At 38.2% G+C, this 17,642-nt stretch overlaps 1 protein-coding gene across 8 annotated transcripts in view; it reads left to right on the forward strand.

Moving 5' to 3' along the window:
- The window catches only part of LOC135219621 (uncharacterized), a 127,032-nt gene extending 110,557 nt beyond the window's left edge, over nucleotides 1-16,475 (forward strand). For 6 of the 8 annotated variants that reach the window (XM_064256535.1, XM_064256529.1, XM_064256531.1 and 3 more), the window contains 4 exons: nucleotides 9,614-9,703; nucleotides 11,129-11,293; nucleotides 11,643-11,752; nucleotides 14,696-16,475. In XM_064256535.1, coding sequence (XP_064112605.1) covers nucleotides 9,614-9,703; nucleotides 11,129-11,293; nucleotides 11,643-11,752; nucleotides 14,696-15,196 — 866 coding nt within the window. In that variant the 3' untranslated portion in view covers nucleotides 15,197-16,475. The remainder of the gene's footprint in view (nucleotides 1-9,613; nucleotides 9,704-11,128; nucleotides 11,294-11,642; nucleotides 11,753-14,695) is intronic. The other 2 variants (XM_064256536.1, XM_064256537.1) reach the window with 2 other exon arrangements.
- Nucleotides 16,476-17,642: the final 1,167 nt, after the last annotated feature.

Consider the following 17,642-nt stretch of genomic DNA (forward strand, 5'->3'; position numbering starts at 1 on the left):
ATGATAAAAATATAGTATTTTATTCCATTTGAAACGGACTAGCACATTTATAGAAATCTTTATTGACAGTGACGTAGACTGACTATAAGATAGAAATCTTCGAAGGCAAACAAAACTAAGGCAGAAGTAATCAGGCGTAACTACGGCGCGAAAGCGTGACACCGGATGCACGGATCGGAAGCCTTTTGGGCTTTGAACAAATCGTCGGCGACCTTGGAGATCTGAATGCTTAACCTTAAGTTAAAAGAATGACGATGGCCAGTTTTTAGTTTTCATAAATATTATTCTAGTTCTTGCCCAAGTGACTTGTTTTTTTTTTTTTTTAATGATAATGATAATAGTTATTATTATCATTACGATGCCTAGAGGACATTCGCTGGTAACCTCATTCATAATTTTGACGAATATTTCCACACTACTTTCGACAGAATGATCTCAATTCTTCAGGTGTAATAATTCTCCTGACTCAGAAAACATTGAAATTTATCTTGAACTGTATAATTTTTGTTCCTGTGGCCTTTACTGGACTGAATCTCTCTCTCTCTCTCTCTCTCTCTCTCTCTCTCTCTGCTTCATGTGAGGCCATAGGGTTTCCGAGTTAGACGCTCAGTCTTCGAAATCACTGAAGTTTCTTCTAACGTGTCCAAGTTGTGTATATCAATTGTGATATAAAACTTTGCAAAAACAGTTAAGCTAATATTATTATTATTATTATTATTATTATTATTATTATTATTATTATTATTATTATATTATTATTGATTTGAAACTACCTGCAACTTGGAATCCTATATGGATAGACAAATTAAATTAGTTATTTGAAAAAAAAAACCACATAGCTCTCCTTCACTCTAATCAGATTATCTTTCCATTTTTCTTTGAAACGATAGATAGATTGATAGTACAGAGAGAGAGAGAGAGAGAGAGAGAGAGAGAGAGAGAGAGAGAGAGAGAGAGAAATACATATGTGGTTATTGGTCAAATTATGACAGAAACATCTTGTAATTTGATAAGTTTTTTTTATTTATTTATTTGTTTTTTTTGTAATTCAATAAGAGTGTTTTTATTCTTATCTCACAAACAGTTGTATTTCTCAGTATATCTTCACAAGACGGCCGTCTGATGTATAAGAGCTGTGTGTGTGTGTGTGTGTGTTTAGAAGTCGAATTTTGAAACACTCGGAGTCAAATGTGGTTCCCTGATAATTTACTATCTTACTTTCGCAGTCCTCTTCCTCCTTCTCCTCCATCCCCGTCATTCTCCTCGTCTTTTAACTCGTTTTCTACCCCTTCCCTTACACACCCCCTCCCCTCAACCCTTTCCTCATTATCCACGATCAGCTCCTCCCCAGCGTGATTGTCATCTGAGAAGCGACAAAGGCTCTGGATTTAATCGGAGGACAATTTAGAATGAAGATCACCTCTTCCAGGGGGCTGCTGTGATACGAGATACCAGAGGCTCTATCACTTGGTTTGTCTGAGATGGAATCTCTCTCTCTCTCTCTCTCAAAGTTAACTTGTAGTTGTTTCTCTACCCTTACATATTTAGTTCATTGCCTGTTTTCAGATTCTTATGACGTGGTTTATCAGTTCATAATTCGTGATTATTCTTTCGATAAAATGACCCATATTCTTATGAGTACACAGTAGTCTTGGATTTTATTCGGAGCGTATGTAAAAAAAGTCGCAAATTAAGTCTCGTGGTACTTGAGGGACGACAACAGAACGTTTTTAAACGAAGTAACTCAACGCCGAATCCCCAAATTTGAAAGATATCGGACATTTTGATACAAAGTGAATCACTTCTAAGTGTAAAAAAAAGCCAAACATTTTAAACATGCCTTTGAACGTACAGAAATGCAAAATCTAATCTATGTAGGAAAGCAAGTTAACTGCAAACAGAAAAATATTAAAAATCAACTTTTAGAACGTTTGATACCCAAATACTGGGGGTTTAAATGCAATCCATGGAAAACAATTGCAAATCAACTTTTATAACATTAACAATATACAAACCAGTCTTAACCTGTCTTCTTTTGTTTAGCACTCAAAACGAACACTGGTTGACAGTTCGTTTAGCGAACTGAAACTTTTCGTTACCAATGATTAAAAAATAAATTTTTTTTCAATGAAAAATGGCCTAATATCACTTATAAGATATGTGCTTCGGAATTTGGTGATGCTAAGCTCCTCCCAGCTTCTACATGTTCAAGTTCCTGGGTACGTAGCTACAGTTTTGATATAGTGTGACGATCTGGAGATATTGCAGTGCGAAGATGGTAACCTTCTTTTTCCGGGGTCGGTGGGCTTTAGGACCCAGAATGGTCATTTTGTGGAATCTCAAATAATATATAGGATGTGCCACTTCGTCCCTCATTAATCTGTAAGAATTATTTCCTGACTAGCAACCTAAATCCTAATTATATAATATATATATATATATATATATATATATATATATATATATATATATATATATATATATATATATTAGCAAATCCTCCCCACTTTTGTACTTGTCTTTATATTATTTGTATAACTTCTTATTCCAGTTTATCATCATTAACTTGTTTTTTTATCTTTTTCTAGCTTGAAAATGGGACTTTTATATCTTGAAACGTCGCAGCTAAAATACAGTACCTAGAAGGGGAATAAAGAATTCTCCTTCACTTCACACACCAACAGATTTCTACTGGTTGATAGAACTCCTTATATTTATATATATATATATATATATATATATATATATATATATATATATATATATATATACTATATATATATATATACATATATACATATATATATATATATATATATATATATATATGTGTGTGTGTGTGTGTGTGTGTGTGTGTATGTGCGCGCGTGTGTGTGTGTGTGTGTGTGCGTGTGTGTGTGTGTGTGTTGTATTTACATGCATGCATATACATGTGTGTGTAAGTAATCAAAGAGAGAAACACTTCTAATCTCATCCCTCTCGTCATGAGCACACATTAATATCACGAATAATATCACGGACAACATACACTGAGCAAATGGCCGGTAATGGGAGTCCATCCACTCCATAAACAAAAGAGATGAGACAGAAGGGAAGAATGAATGTGTCACCGAGTGGTTGTTAGGATTTCTCGCCGAGTCATCGCCGAAGAAAGAGTGCTGTATGGTCATCCCTCGTTTCTGCTCCTTCTCATCCCATTACAATTTGTCATTGTAGTAATGCGACCACACTTCAGTAAAATATTTCTTAAACAACGTTGGTCACTTGTCACATACACGGGACAAATAGGTTGAACACAAGTCAGCGAATTTTAGATGGACTGAATCAGTGTTTCAGACGATTATCCATTAGTTGTCCAAGATTCGTTGTCCAATGACAGTTGTCGGTTTGTTTGCAACCTGTTTGTGATATGTAAGCGATAATTTACCGCCGCGTGTTGATGATGACGTTTTCATGCAGTGTGGCTGCACCTTCAGGGTTGTTTTATTGTTGCAACGCTGGGAGACAGTATCTTCGAAAGCTATAGTAGATTCACATCAACCGTTCATTTGATGTCCAGGCCAGTCCCTGACGACGCTCCTGATTAGCTGTTGGTAAGCCAGTGACAGGGCTGAAAACTCTCAGTCTCTCTCGAGGAGAGTTCATATAGGCAGGATGTATGTTCCACCTCTCCTGAGGTATATGTCTTTCAGGAGAGGTGGGTCATACATCCTGCATATGTGAACTCTCAAGAGAGACTGAGAGTTTCCAGCCCTGTGATTGGCTTATCAACAGCCAATCAGGAGCGTCGTAAGGGACTGGCCTAGACATCAAATGCACGGTTGATGTGAATCTACTATAGTCACAACTTGACGAAAGGTATGAACAAGTGCGCATATTCTCGAGAGAAGGGAGGATGGATAGATTTATAGAAATGAAGAGGGGGTTTGTGGGAGCTTTGGGTCGTTAGTAATGGGGGTAATTGGGGAAATGGCCCGCGGGGGAGATAATTCACAACGCATTGGCTTGGGGGTACGCATTGCAAAGTCGACATCCGGCAGCCATTGTGTTTAGACTTTCGTCATTGTCACGTGACCTGTTGCCACTACTTGCATTGTAGCATCCAGTTTTCCCTTTACTCTTTTTATTCGTGGTCTGCTTGAGTTCTCCCGGTCACTTTAAACTTTGAGTCTTCCTTCTGTTTATGTCGTGATGTTTTGTTCAAACTGTCTTTTCGCTTCTTCACCTTCACGATACATTGAATCGGATGGGTCTACATTATATAATGCCCGTTTGTGGCAATGATAGATCATGGATATTGGAAGGTCGTTCTGAATCTTTTGTTGCGGTGTTACAAGTATTTGGTAGGCGCAAGAATTCTCATCGAATTAGGTCGTCCATAACGAACTAGAATTAATAATGGAAATAAAAATGTCTCTTATAAAGCTTACAGATGATATCGCTAATATATTACTAGTAGATTGGAATGGCATTGGTCTAATTATAATAAAATTATAAATGATTTTCCTTCAAAGCCTCAAACGTAACTGAAATACTAAAGTATTAAGATGGAATAAAACTAACGTATAAAACAAGATGTCTATCCAAAATAAAATATTGTAATTATGATGAAGAACGGGACTCAGATTTGGGTAGTTCAGTCTTCTGAGGCGGCTGCCCCGCCCAACACCAAATTCAATCGACCTCGACCGTCTTCGCAGGAGAATTATATCCGTCATGTATCAAATCTTTTGGATGCGTTTGTGTGATTGCTTGTGCTGACTGCCTTTCATGCACAAGACCAGGAGGCTTGCTTCCATTTCTGAAAACCATTTCTATTACAAAACCACGAGCATCCAAGGCAATGTCAGCCTTGGCTGTTCTTTGTTCTCTTGTTTTGTCAGCAATCAAAACTGGCGAGAGGATTCTGGTTCCACGGCTCTTTCATTTGGTCGCTTGTTTTTCTAGATTAAGCGGGCCTTATGCCAGCATGGTCCCTCGACTGAGGACGTCCATTAGGTGTTGCAAGGACTTGAAGTGTATGAGAGAGCTATTGTGCACCTCTGGATTTAACAATCAGTGAAGACAATCCTCCAAAAGCGTTCGCGTTTCAGTTCTGATCCAGAGACCGATAAACGTTCACTTTTCAGATTTAGTATGTAAATCTATGTAGAAATTACTTTATTATTTTTGTAAATTCCATCACATACTAACGATGGGTGCAATAGGAATCCATTGTGTAATAAACCCATCTGATATTTCCCTTCTTTGTATCATCAATTACACAATTAAATTAATAGCTTTCGGCTTATAGTAAGCACAGTGGCATCTTCAATAATATCAATTTCAGTTTATTACGCAGACAGTGAAAGGTAATTATCCTCTCTGAGTCATGGATGAAGCAATTCTATGTAGGAAAGAAGGATACCATTTGAGTCGGCTAACGGTTACATAAAACATGACAAAAATAATCTTTCTAATGACAGTGTTAGGATAGGCCTAGGGCAGTGTCATAGCGCAATCATAAATAGAAGATGACGGTGGCAGACAGCAGGACGATTATGATTGAGGCGACAGTTACTAGCGCGATTAGAACTGGATGAAATTAGGAGCTGGGTGGCAGGAGATATCTAAACAGTTGCAAATCACAAGATTTGTGTGAAAGATTGACTGACTGCAATGGACACTACTCGACTTAGAATGTGACAGTAGAACCAAGGTACATTTGGGATGAAAGTGCCGAATGATATAACTACTTAGAATACCTATTAGTAGCATTACAAGCCTCAAGGATTCGATTGATTGATTTTGTTGTAAAAACCGGCAAACCGAGTACTTTGAGTACAAAAAGTTGTTGTATATGTTTAAGATAATAACTAATTTGAAAACCGCCTATGACTTAACCCAGAAGTGGAGAAAATTTAACTGAGTTATGATTTAACAGCAGCCCAGATATAGAAACCAAATCACGTTGGTAACCTGAAATGAAATCGAAGGCTCTGTTTCGTAACGCCAAAGTGTTCACAGATCTCGCTGGATACGTATCGTGGGAAGAAATAATACAAAATAGCTAGATATCTATTATGGGAATAAACGAAGCTGTGCCGAAAAACACTGAGAACAATTGGTTTAGCCATGAAACGTTCGTAACAGCACACACACAGTTAAATACAATAATTCAATTCAAAAGTAATCTGTGACTTGGTGAACGGAATCCTTAAGCATTGAACGGAATACTCACTCACAAATTGTAAAGCGTCAGTCTACTAAAGAGAATAAAGCTCATGTAGTCTTAACTTGAATAAGATTTCCAACCGTAGTTGCAATTTGAAGTCGTCTCGCATTTTCCGAGACCCGAGCTAGTTTATAACACCAGATTGATCATGTGAACGGAGCTGCAATATGATCCCCGTTCACTCACCTCCATTGCCTTTTCCTCGGATTCTATATCAGACTCTTTTCGTGGCTTCAAACCTATGTAATTGATCTCCTGCCTCTACAAGGACTGTCAACATCAACGCATTTTCAGCAGGAGGATTTTGGAAAATAAATATCATTCTAATCCTTCTGGAAACAGACAGGGAAGGCGATTAGTACTAATGGGTACAGGTTCTGTTGAGAATGGAATCCTGCCACTTATGCTACTTTGCTAATGCATTCAGTCATTGTATGCATGCGTGGTTATGCACGCCCACACAAACATACATGTGCAACAAAATAGATTTATGTGTGTGTGTGTGTGTACTCACAAGCATTTATTTAAGTGATTTCCACAGAAGTCTTTTGTCTGAACCAAACTGACTGGAACAACTTAATCCTTTCCTACAAAGTAACGGAGTCGTCATTCTTTTTCATATGTCCTTGATATAAGTCTAATTCATGATTGGAGAACGTAAAAATCGATATCATTCAATGACGTGTGATCACAGATGTGCATTTCCATATCAACGCGATGCTACTTACCCTGTGTTCATAACAAAATTCCGATGTATATGAATAACACGAAGTGTTAGTGAACAGATATAAGGGAAATTTTGGAGTATTGTAGGTAAATATATTTTATAATTTATACTTTTGTTTTTATTGTGATATTTTATACTGCATCATTATCGAAATAGAGCACTATTGCCATGGGCATTGCAAACGCCAAATGTTCGTGCTCCTCTTTTTCATGTACTAAATTTGCTTAGCTGCTGAAAAAGACATCAAACGGCAAACTTTAACCGAACTAATAATACCACTAACACCACCACTATGTGGTACCAGTATTTCTAAAATAGCCAGCCACTCGCGTGATAATATCTATTATGGATTTCTGAATCTCCTTCTGGCCTTGTAAAGGACAGAACACCTGTGTTCCCTGGAAGCACCTGGTCAACCGACCGAACACCTGTCTGACAGTTTGCACTTGACACCCAAAATTGTTTTGGTCTTTCTTTTCACTATACCTTTCAGGTGTTCTAACCAGAATAATACACATTACAATACAGACACAATTGCTGCGGTAAACAATTTCTTTTTATACTTAACAGATTATACTTAGCCTAGGATTCACCTGCCTTTGATTTTGGAGGGCATCAAGGGACATGCATAGGCCTAAGCTCACTTATGTTTGTTTTGTTAACTCAATTTTATGGCATATGTTTCATACTATGTTACGCTGTTTATTATCCTAAAATTATGACAGAAGAAGGACATGTACAAGTATGTGGATACACATGCTAGCTTCGGGTACGAGTAGTTTATGTATGTTCACGCACATCTATGCATTGCATTTCATGTTGACAGTTCATTTGTGAAATATATTGCTCTTTCTTTCATGATGTGGTATGGCAGGAAATAAATAAAACGTGAGTTTATTTGAAATAGTCATGCAAACTGAAAATTATTGGTTCCTGTTATACTGGAACTAACTCTTAAGGCCCCCATACACTGAAAGATTGTCTGAACGACCCACACACACCCACGCACTATTCATACAGTATGAACGATCTCCGCACCGATTTCAGTCTGAACGAAAATTTTGTCTAGAGAAGACACGGCATCATCTCTAGAAGAGACGCGCGCGCGATAGCGTTAAATCGGCAGACAAACCCATACATTAAACGATCTGTGCATGACAAACTTAAGTTGCAAGCCAACAACCTGATCGTGACTGGTGACAGAGTCCCGCCGAGATCGTTCAGACACGAAGCTCCGCCCACTTTTGCATATCAACAGCCAATCAGAAACGTTGTAAGGGACAGACATAGACATCAGATACACGGTTGATGTGAATCTACTATAGCTAAATTGGCTGAAGGAATGTGAATACAATGTCTGTCAGGGAGTTTTATGTATATGTATATGAAGCGAGGGCGGGGAAGTTACAGTAGCTAACCGTTAGATCACTGGTCTCGTGCACGGAAGATCCATGGTTCTATTCCTGCTTGCCGCTCACCAATCGACCTAAATATGAATGGGTACCAGCGTCAGCAGAGGTCAAGAATAAATCATGAGACAGCATCACCCCTAAAGACTTGCTGTGAACCGCTAAGCTTTACCCTGCTGATGCAAGCCCAATGAGAGAGAGAGAGAGAGAGAGAGAGAGAGAGAGAGAGAGAGAGAGAGAGAGAGACATATGTTCAAGCATCTGACATCAATGACCTCTGGAACAACAGAGTAACGTAAGAATCTGAAAGGGAAAGTGTAATTCCCCTAGAATGAAAATAACAAGCAGGCTTTTTGTATCTTTGTTGTACCTTTGATTACTTTAATTTCTCTTTTCCTGCGTTTCATAAACATTTGACATTCCAGAGCGCTTTTCTTCCTTCATTTTTTCATCAGCCTCAACAATTGCCTTTCTCTTTTTCTCTCTGAGAGAGAGAGAGAGAGAGAGAGAGAGAGAGAGAGAGAGAGAGAGAGAGAGAGAGAGAAGCTTTATCTAGCTTTACCTCCAAGTCTTTGAAATTAATTCGCCACGGGAGATGACTGTAATGCTAAAGCACAATGTAAAATCCATTAGGAATTAAGTAACAAAAAGCATAGTTCTGATCATTACTTACTAAAGTTGATTGCGAGCATAGTTCACAGTTATCATTTATTTATTAAAAACCGTGAACATCAAAATGAAGAAATGTATTTTGAGAGCAGCCTACTGACATCCTTTCTTTCGCTTTGCATTTAGTTTTAGTGGAATCAGACAGACACATTATTTCTCAACGTTTTGGTCACCATCAGCTATTTCACTGGGAACCTGGTAAGGAATAAAACATGCCAGACTGTTGGTTTCCTTTAGCTAGAGGCAACAGCCAAGTGAAATGGCTTAGGAGAAAGCCCGAGAGAGCGTCTGCAAAATACGCGACGGTTGTTGTTATTTATTTCACAAAAATTTGACGGTGCCTTGAGCATTCTCTCCAGATATTTCCTGTTTTGCTTGGGTGGGACTGTAATCTCGAGTTGCAAAGAGAGATTATAAGATTATGCTCTTTGTGTTGTTCCTTTAAGTCATCATATCATAATGTCCGGAGTAACCAAGCATTTGGCGTATTCTTACTTTTGCTTTTGAGTGTGCATGAAAAGTAGTCAATATCAAATGTAGTAGTATCATGTAAGCTAAAAGAGTCCAATTTGATTATTTTCCTGCCTATTCCAGGGGCAATGAGCGGAAATTTTGGTCCGTGGAGCTCCTGTCAAGACGGGCACAACGTTTGCAGAAGAGTGTCGTCGATTATTCCGTTGACGTGTGAGTATTTTCTGCATTCGATGAGTGCAGCTCTTTATGTGCTTGAGTCCTTAATGCATGCTAACTTTGGCTGCTGTTAATCATTCTTGCCAATCGCGCAGCAAATGAAGACGGGAATTTTATCATTATTATTTTTGTAATCTCCGACGCACCTTTGAGTCTGACGCTGCAATAAAAGCTCTGCATATTCTGGCCTGGGAGGTAGTACCTATCACAGTTGATCTTTTCTTTCCCGTCTGCTAGCGTGTAACCAGTATCAAAGATATATGTAATATGGCTTTATTGGGGAAAAGACATTACATAAAAAATGAAATTAACAGTAAGAAAGTATATTTAAAAGGTTACTGGTTTTGCGGGCCCGTACCGAGGGGGGTATCGGGGGAGTCGGTTGACGCCACCCCCCCCCAAATTTCTGGAAGTCCATATTTTCTGTGACTATCCTTTTCATTGAACTGTACTAACAAAGTAATAAATACTTGTTGTTTTTTTGTCAAGTCAAATTATATAAAATAACAACAAATAAAGTAATATGCATGTTATCGTTAACATAATAAATGATCCAATCAATAAAACTGAAGAAATAGTCTTGAATTTCAGTGCAAACTTTCAACATTATGAGTAAAATTCTGTTAACCAAAGTCAGTACTTTGAACAACATCTAATCGGGTAGAAGGGCATAGACAGCTTACCCAATTTTTCTTCTTATATAAGTAAAATAAAATTTTCAAGTATTTCATCTTCTATATACCTATATATGCAATGACATTGATAGAAGAAAAGGTCCAGTTTTGGGAAAAACGAACCCCCCATAAAAGAAAAACTCTAGGTAAGGGCCTGTTCTGCTAAGGCTTTGTGAGTCAATGGCAGATGGGACAACGGTGCGTGAAATTCTGGTGGTTTAAAAGTGAGACTGGGCAAGGGAACCAGGATGATGCTTGACTTATGAAGTCGCAGAATTGTTAAAGAAAAAGAACTACCGGGAAAGTACCTAATACCCACAGGGTGGCATTAGCGCAATTGCAGGTCAGAAAGATCAACACGAGTTTGCATTCAAGTCTTGTATTTTGTGAGCAATAGGAGGTCAATAGTTTGTTGGAGGAGGAAAGTGAAAAATTTAAGTTTATCTTAGTTTAACCAGACCACTGAGATGATTAACAGCTCTCCTAAGGCCGGCCCGAAGGATTAGATATTTTTACGTGGCCAAGAACCAATTGGTTGCTTAGCAACGGAACCTACAGCTTATCGTGGGATCCGAAACCCCTTATATCGAGAAATGAATTTCTAATCACCAGAAACAAATTCTTCTGATTCCAGGGAAGCGAAGCGTTACCTATTTTTTAATATTGAGTAAAGTCTTTTATTCAAAATTCAAAAACAAATACGAAACATTTTCTTTTTATATCACAAATTTGTTTTCCTCCTCAGGGGCGTCGTCAGTGACTGGGGTGGGGTCCATAGGATGCGCCATCCTTTTAGGGATAGCGGCCGTTCTGGCGGCCCTCATCCTGTGGATGCACATCACCTTCAAGAAGTGCATCGTCAAGTTCAGACATGCCACTCTGGGCAAGATGGTCTGCATTGCGGCGGGAGGTAAGAACAAAAACAACTTTCCTATACAAGTATCGAAAGTTAATTATTTTTTTTAAATTTATGTATCCCATAGGTCATTCTATTGAATACAATACTACTGTAATCCCATTGCAGTCTTGTTGTGGATATTTTTTTCAATCATCTACAGCTAATCTATATAATTTCATAGTGGGCGTATTGTTAAAATGAATGAGTGTATGACTTACGGAGATATTCAGTATGATTTAGGAATCATGATATTTGAGAAAAAAATGACATTCAAAGTTCAAGAATAGAATTTAGCAGCGTCTGTAAATAAAGGAAGATGAAGTGGAGGTGTTCAGTAGACTGAATCTTTCTTGTTTTCCAGCTCTGTGCGGGTTCCTGAGCGTCATCTTCTTCGTGTTAGAAATCTTCATATTTGGGGCTGGTACGCGCTCTGGCCTGTTTGTTAGCCTCAGCTGGTCGTTCTATTTGCAGGTAAGCTATTCGTTTCTTTTAGTATGGAAATATCTGTATAATATATATACTACTATATGAGGTTGTAGTCCACAGGGGAAAAGAAAAGCTGAAATTCCTGTTAGCTCAACAGCTCTCGATAAGGGCCAGTGGAGGCCGAAGCTGTTGAGCTAAAAGGAATTTCAGCTTTTCTTCTCCCCTGAGGGCTACAACATCATATATCTATATTCGTGAAAAAGGAAGACTAAAACCTCATACTACTATATGTGTATGAATGACTGACTATCAGTAACACAGTATCAATGTTCCATATGTGTTAAATTCTCACTTAGTCGTCTGAAATATTCCTAGCTTTTTTTTTATTCCTTAAAGTGTTTAGCAGTAGCATGATCGTTGATCTGAAGAGTAGTGTAACGGGATTTTTAAGTGGATCTGCCCCGCTGGGTGCGCTAGTGCCGTCAGTTCATCTCACTCGGTGTACTGTAAACATTAGACCTACGCAGGTTCTTTGCAGCGTCGGTTTGGTCCCTAGCCGCAACCCCTTTCGTTCCTTTTACTCTGCCTCCGTTCATATTATCTTTCTTCCATCTTACTTTCTACCCTCTCGTAACAATTGTTTCATGGTGCAACTGAGACGTTTTCCTCTTGTTACACCTTTCAATCCTTTTTACTCTCATTTCCCTTTCAGGGCTGAATGACCTCATAGTTTCCAGCGCTTGGACTTTGGCCTAACTTATATTCCATTTCCAGTGTGATGTATCTGCAGGTGATGTAGATATATATTTGACTGTACTTGGTGTTGCCTTCGACTTCAAACTTCTTTCTCGAGACGTTGACAAGTCCATCATCTCATATTGCCGGAAGACCTGTCATTTTTCATAAAAATAAAGTCATTTACAGAGACGGAAGTGATAATGTCATAGTCCTCTTGCCTTTTGCTCCACCAGTATTGAATCAGCTCGTCTGTGCAATCCTTCTATGGTTACCATATTCAGTCAGGTCACTTTTCTCTGGAACTTTTGCCATGTCTCCATCCCGAAAAATCAAGTTTTTTTTTTTTTATACCATCTTCTGTAAAACAGTTAGTATAAGAGATGCCCTAAAGTCAAAAGCAGCTTATTTCATTCGCCAATACTATACTTGTCTCTGTTCATAGACGACAGTATTGTTTATTGCTTTGATTTTCATCCGTCATTTAGAAAGTCTGCTGTCACTGACGTTATGACTAAGAGGAAAATGACACATCAGCATTTTTCTCATTTCACCTGTATGGGGGAAGTGTCATCAGTGTGCCTCACGAAGGCCACTGTAGACATGAATTGAGGTTCTTTGCAGCATCCCTTCTGCCCCCTAGCTGCAACCCCTTTCATTCCTTTCACTGTACCTCCGTTAATATTATCTTTCCTCCTTTTTACTTTCTCCCCTCTCCTAACCACACTGTTTCATAGTGCCACTGCTTTGAGGTTTTCTTCCTGTTACACCTTTCATACCTCCTTTACGCTCAGTTTCCCTTTGAGCGCTGAATACCCTCATAGGTCTTAGTGCTTGGCCTTTGGCCAAAATTCCACATATATTCCATTTGTCAAGTTTTATCCTCATTCTATATTCTGCAACACAATCTCGTCAGTGTACGAGTGTAGTGCTAAAAGCACGAGTCCATCGTGGATGAAGGGAACATCAGTTCACTCGGAGGTATAATTTCCTGTGTTCACAGATGACTGTATTGCTTAGTCTAGTCGTTCTTAAACTTGGGGGCGTCAGCAATTTGCAGGGGAGGCGCGAGCCCCAGGGAAAAATGAACAATTCTCTAATCATATTCGTTATTCTCTTAACAAGAGTGAGGTACTAATATTCAGAGGTTTATGAAAAAATGCAAATGTGTCGCCTTATAACGTTACTTTTCTATACTCTACTACTCTAGTTGGACTCGTTAGGCTTGCCATATTTTGTAACTATTGGCCTCCCTCCCTGTCCCTCGAAACCCCTTCTCTTTCTCTCTTTTTTGTTATTTTCCATGAAATCTGGGAGGGAATTTTACTCATAGATGCAAGGTGGGCGTGGAGGGAAGAACCAACTCTTAGAGGGGGAATTGTAATAAAAACTTTAAGAACGACTGCACAAGCTTAGTATTTGCTTTCGTTAACTCTCATCCATCATTTAGAAAGTCTGCCGTCATCTATGCTAAGACTGGGATGAATTAGCACATCACCATTTTTTACTTTTACTTTTTCCCCATACATTACCAAACAAATGCTCGCACTCAAACGGAAGCCTTATTGTTCAGAACAAGTTTCAAAAGGTTGAAGTGACGTCAGGTGCCGCATGAAGCGTGCTGCCAGAGTCTCCTTTCCTTAGAAGATCAATTTTCAGAAGTTCACCTTTTCCTGTGAATGGAAATGGCATATTATTTCAGTGATTATTCATTTTTGTACATGCATATTGCAAAATGACTATTAAGTCGATTGCCTACATAACAATCAAAACCCAAACAAAAATGGTAAAAAATGATATCCAGATTTAAAATGACAGCTAGGGGAATAGATAGAATAGTAACCTGTATAGAAATTAAATATAGATAAATCCATAAAGTTGATAAATCCATAAAGTTGACAAGGAGACTGATATGAGACTTTATGAAAGGGAGAATTGGCGTTTTCTGATACTGAGCATTGTGGGTGGGATCGTGGAACCTCATCACGACATCTGTTCTTCCAAGCGTTCTTTAGTATCTTTTAAGAAAAAGAATGATTACTGTAAATGCAATGGTCTTGTTAGATTCAGATCATAGTCACTTTGTAAGACAAAGGTCAAAACGCTGATTTTTGTTCAAGGTCTTGACGTTTTTCCTCCGCCTTCTTGGGTACTGAGGACTCTGCCAGGTCTAGTAGGCCTATGTTGATTATGAATGTAGTAATGACTGATTGACGTCTCAGTTAATTCCTCCTCCTTCCTGTCCATTTCCAGATGATATCCTTGGCTGTATGCATCGTAGCGGGCGCCGGCGCAGGCATCGAGTTCGGCTGGTCTCGCAAACTTGGTGGTGACCCAACGGTCTATACCCGCGACCCTGAAGGCACAGCAGCCACGACCATCTCGAACCCGCACTTCCGGGAGAACGGCCACGCCAACCACGCCAAAAAATCTTCCTCCAGAAACAACAGCAGCAGCAGCAGCAGCAGAGGTCGAAGCCACAGAAACGCCAACGGTGTTGCCATGACGCACATGAGCGGCCTACCGTACATGGTGACCGCGAATGGCAACGGCCATCTCGGCCACAGAAGCAACGGAGGGGTGGCCTTCGACCCGAATAAAACGCCGCTGCGCTCATCGCTCAAGAGATCGAAGGTGCCTTCGGAGGACTCGACCGATGCGACGACCATGGGAATTCAGAATCTGGCGTTCACTCAGTCGAGTCCTCCGTCGAAGAAAAAAGTGAGAATACACACGCACTCGACGCCCGTGTGAGGGAAGTTGCGCAGCGAATGTCTAGTTGTGCAATCATGTTTTGTGTAGTGCATGCATACTTCAGTCCGTCTGGTACATAGGCTGAATTGGAAACAGACAGTAAAAATCATACTTCGAGTAAGTGTATGGACACGAATTAATGATATGTCATTGCTCATTATAATCAAATGTATGTCAGTGCAAACATTGTAATATATCGAGAGGAAAACTCCTTTCTGAAATCCAAATGCTGAACATCCATCTCCCGGTGATACGGCATTTGCATGCCTGGTGGTAAATACAGTACAGAGATATAGTATGTTTATTGTAAATTACTCCACATAACCCGTTGACCTAAAGTTTTACCATAAAAATATTTAGGGAAAAAAGAGGATATATATATATATATATAGTATATATATGAAAGTATCATTATTAACCATTCATTTTTATAAATATCCAGACCGCAAGTAAATTCAGAGGACGGTAAATTTAAACGCTACTTAAATATACTTCTAGGTGTTTGGGAGTCGCCGCGCTTCGAACAGTGAAACCAAGAAAATTCCAAGAACACTTTTGAGCGAATTATCATTTGCAAAGTGATATATATGCGCTGAGCCTTGTCAGGAAGATTTGAAAGAATGGTGTTAGTCCCAGGAGTAGATGAGATTCGAGGAATGTGGATAAGTGCCGTAAAAAGAAGAAGAAGAATAAAAAGACTTCGATAGCTTTTATATCATAGAAATGAGACGAGATGGACTTTGGAAAAGGGGTACTAGGGACAGTGTCAGAAAAATGTATAGCCAGAGAATGGCCGGGACGGAAATCCCGCAGTGAGGCAATTGGCACAGGATTGCCATTAGACTGGTCATGGTCAGAGAAGTGTAAGCGACTAATTACAAGTTGTATTGAGAACTGCCTGAAACAGAGAAAAAGATTACGTAGAGTAAAGGTGATGAAAGCTAGTTTGTCTCTGTGAGTGTCCCAAAGACATTCGGCTACGTCGTGCCAATTTATCGTAAAAATATAGGCCTAGTACACGTCTAGATAGAAGTTTCTGGTTACTTGAAATATTCCTTGACAGGAAAAAACCCCCTAATCACAAACCGGTCATTTGTAAAGAAGATCTGAAGGATCATTTTCTTCCAAGCTCCTCTACTACATATATGCCTTCCCGGAGTCGTCTCAACCTTTGTCAGCGTCTGTACAGACGTCTGGCTTGTATATGATAACCTAATTTCTTTACTTATTCGGTGAGTTGCATAATATATATATATATATATATATCTATATATATATATATATATATATATATATATATATATATATATATATATATATATATATATATATATATATGTATATATATATATATATATATATATATATATATATATATATATATATATATATATATATATATAAAGGAGCTGATTGTCGAATTTATGAATTATGTATTACTTTATTCAGATTCTATGAACAGATTTTCTCTTAGATATTCCATTTATTGTGAACATAGGTTTCTTGTTGTTGATTAAACTGAGCATTTTTGTGTAATATATATAGATATATAATATAATATATATATAGATATATATATATATATATATATAGGATATAACTGTTATATGTAAAATTCACTTGTTCTATATGTTTTTTTATTTATAGTTCTTTTTAACGTGCGTAGTCGAAAATTGCTACATCTTTTAATCGTCAGAGGTCAATACAATGAAACCAATAGTTACTTAATAAGAAAGTGATGCCAAATTGTGTATAGTATTTCCGAATACTTCCATAATCTCTATTTTTCCAAATGTGTTTAGGTTTTAATTGTCTATGCTGAGACTTACTTAAGCGTTACAGTAACATCCACTGTCCGTTCATTTGGTATTTCTCGTTCAAGATCAAAGTTTCCATATATTGAAAACTAACAGATAACTGCACTTGTGTAGGAGATATTCTAGGTTGATTTTTTTTTTCTTCCCACATATCTTTTGTATCTTCCATGTCAGTGAATAATTCTCTAAAAAAAATGAAGCTTTACAAATAATATTATTTCTGCTTTTACTGGTCCCTTCTTGTCTTCCATTTCTTTTCCTTATTTGCTCAAATTATTTTTAAAGACATTTTCGATTCCATTACTAATTCGTGAATTTATATTCTTTCTAATTTCTTGTGGTATGTAGCTTCACTCATTTTTTCATCTTCATTCTTTTCTTCTCATTATACTTAGATTAAGGAACTTCTTAGTTTTCTATGATATTCAGTCCATTTCTCCAAAGAAGTCATGTCTGCTTCTAATTCAGGTGTCGAATAACGAAATCCGGTGGTAATCAGCCTAAATTGGCCAAACCAACAGTCTCCCTTTGTTGGAAACATAAAGATGTTATGAGCAAGTCTTCGGTGCTCATAGTGCCGACAGATGAATGTACATAATACCTAAAGGAAACTATTGGCGACATGAGTC

Source organism: Macrobrachium nipponense, chromosome 1 (genome assembly GCF_015104395.2).
Source record: "Macrobrachium nipponense isolate FS-2020 chromosome 1, ASM1510439v2, whole genome shotgun sequence".
In the NCBI taxonomy this organism is placed as follows: domain Eukaryota; kingdom Metazoa; phylum Arthropoda; class Malacostraca; order Decapoda; family Palaemonidae; genus Macrobrachium; species Macrobrachium nipponense.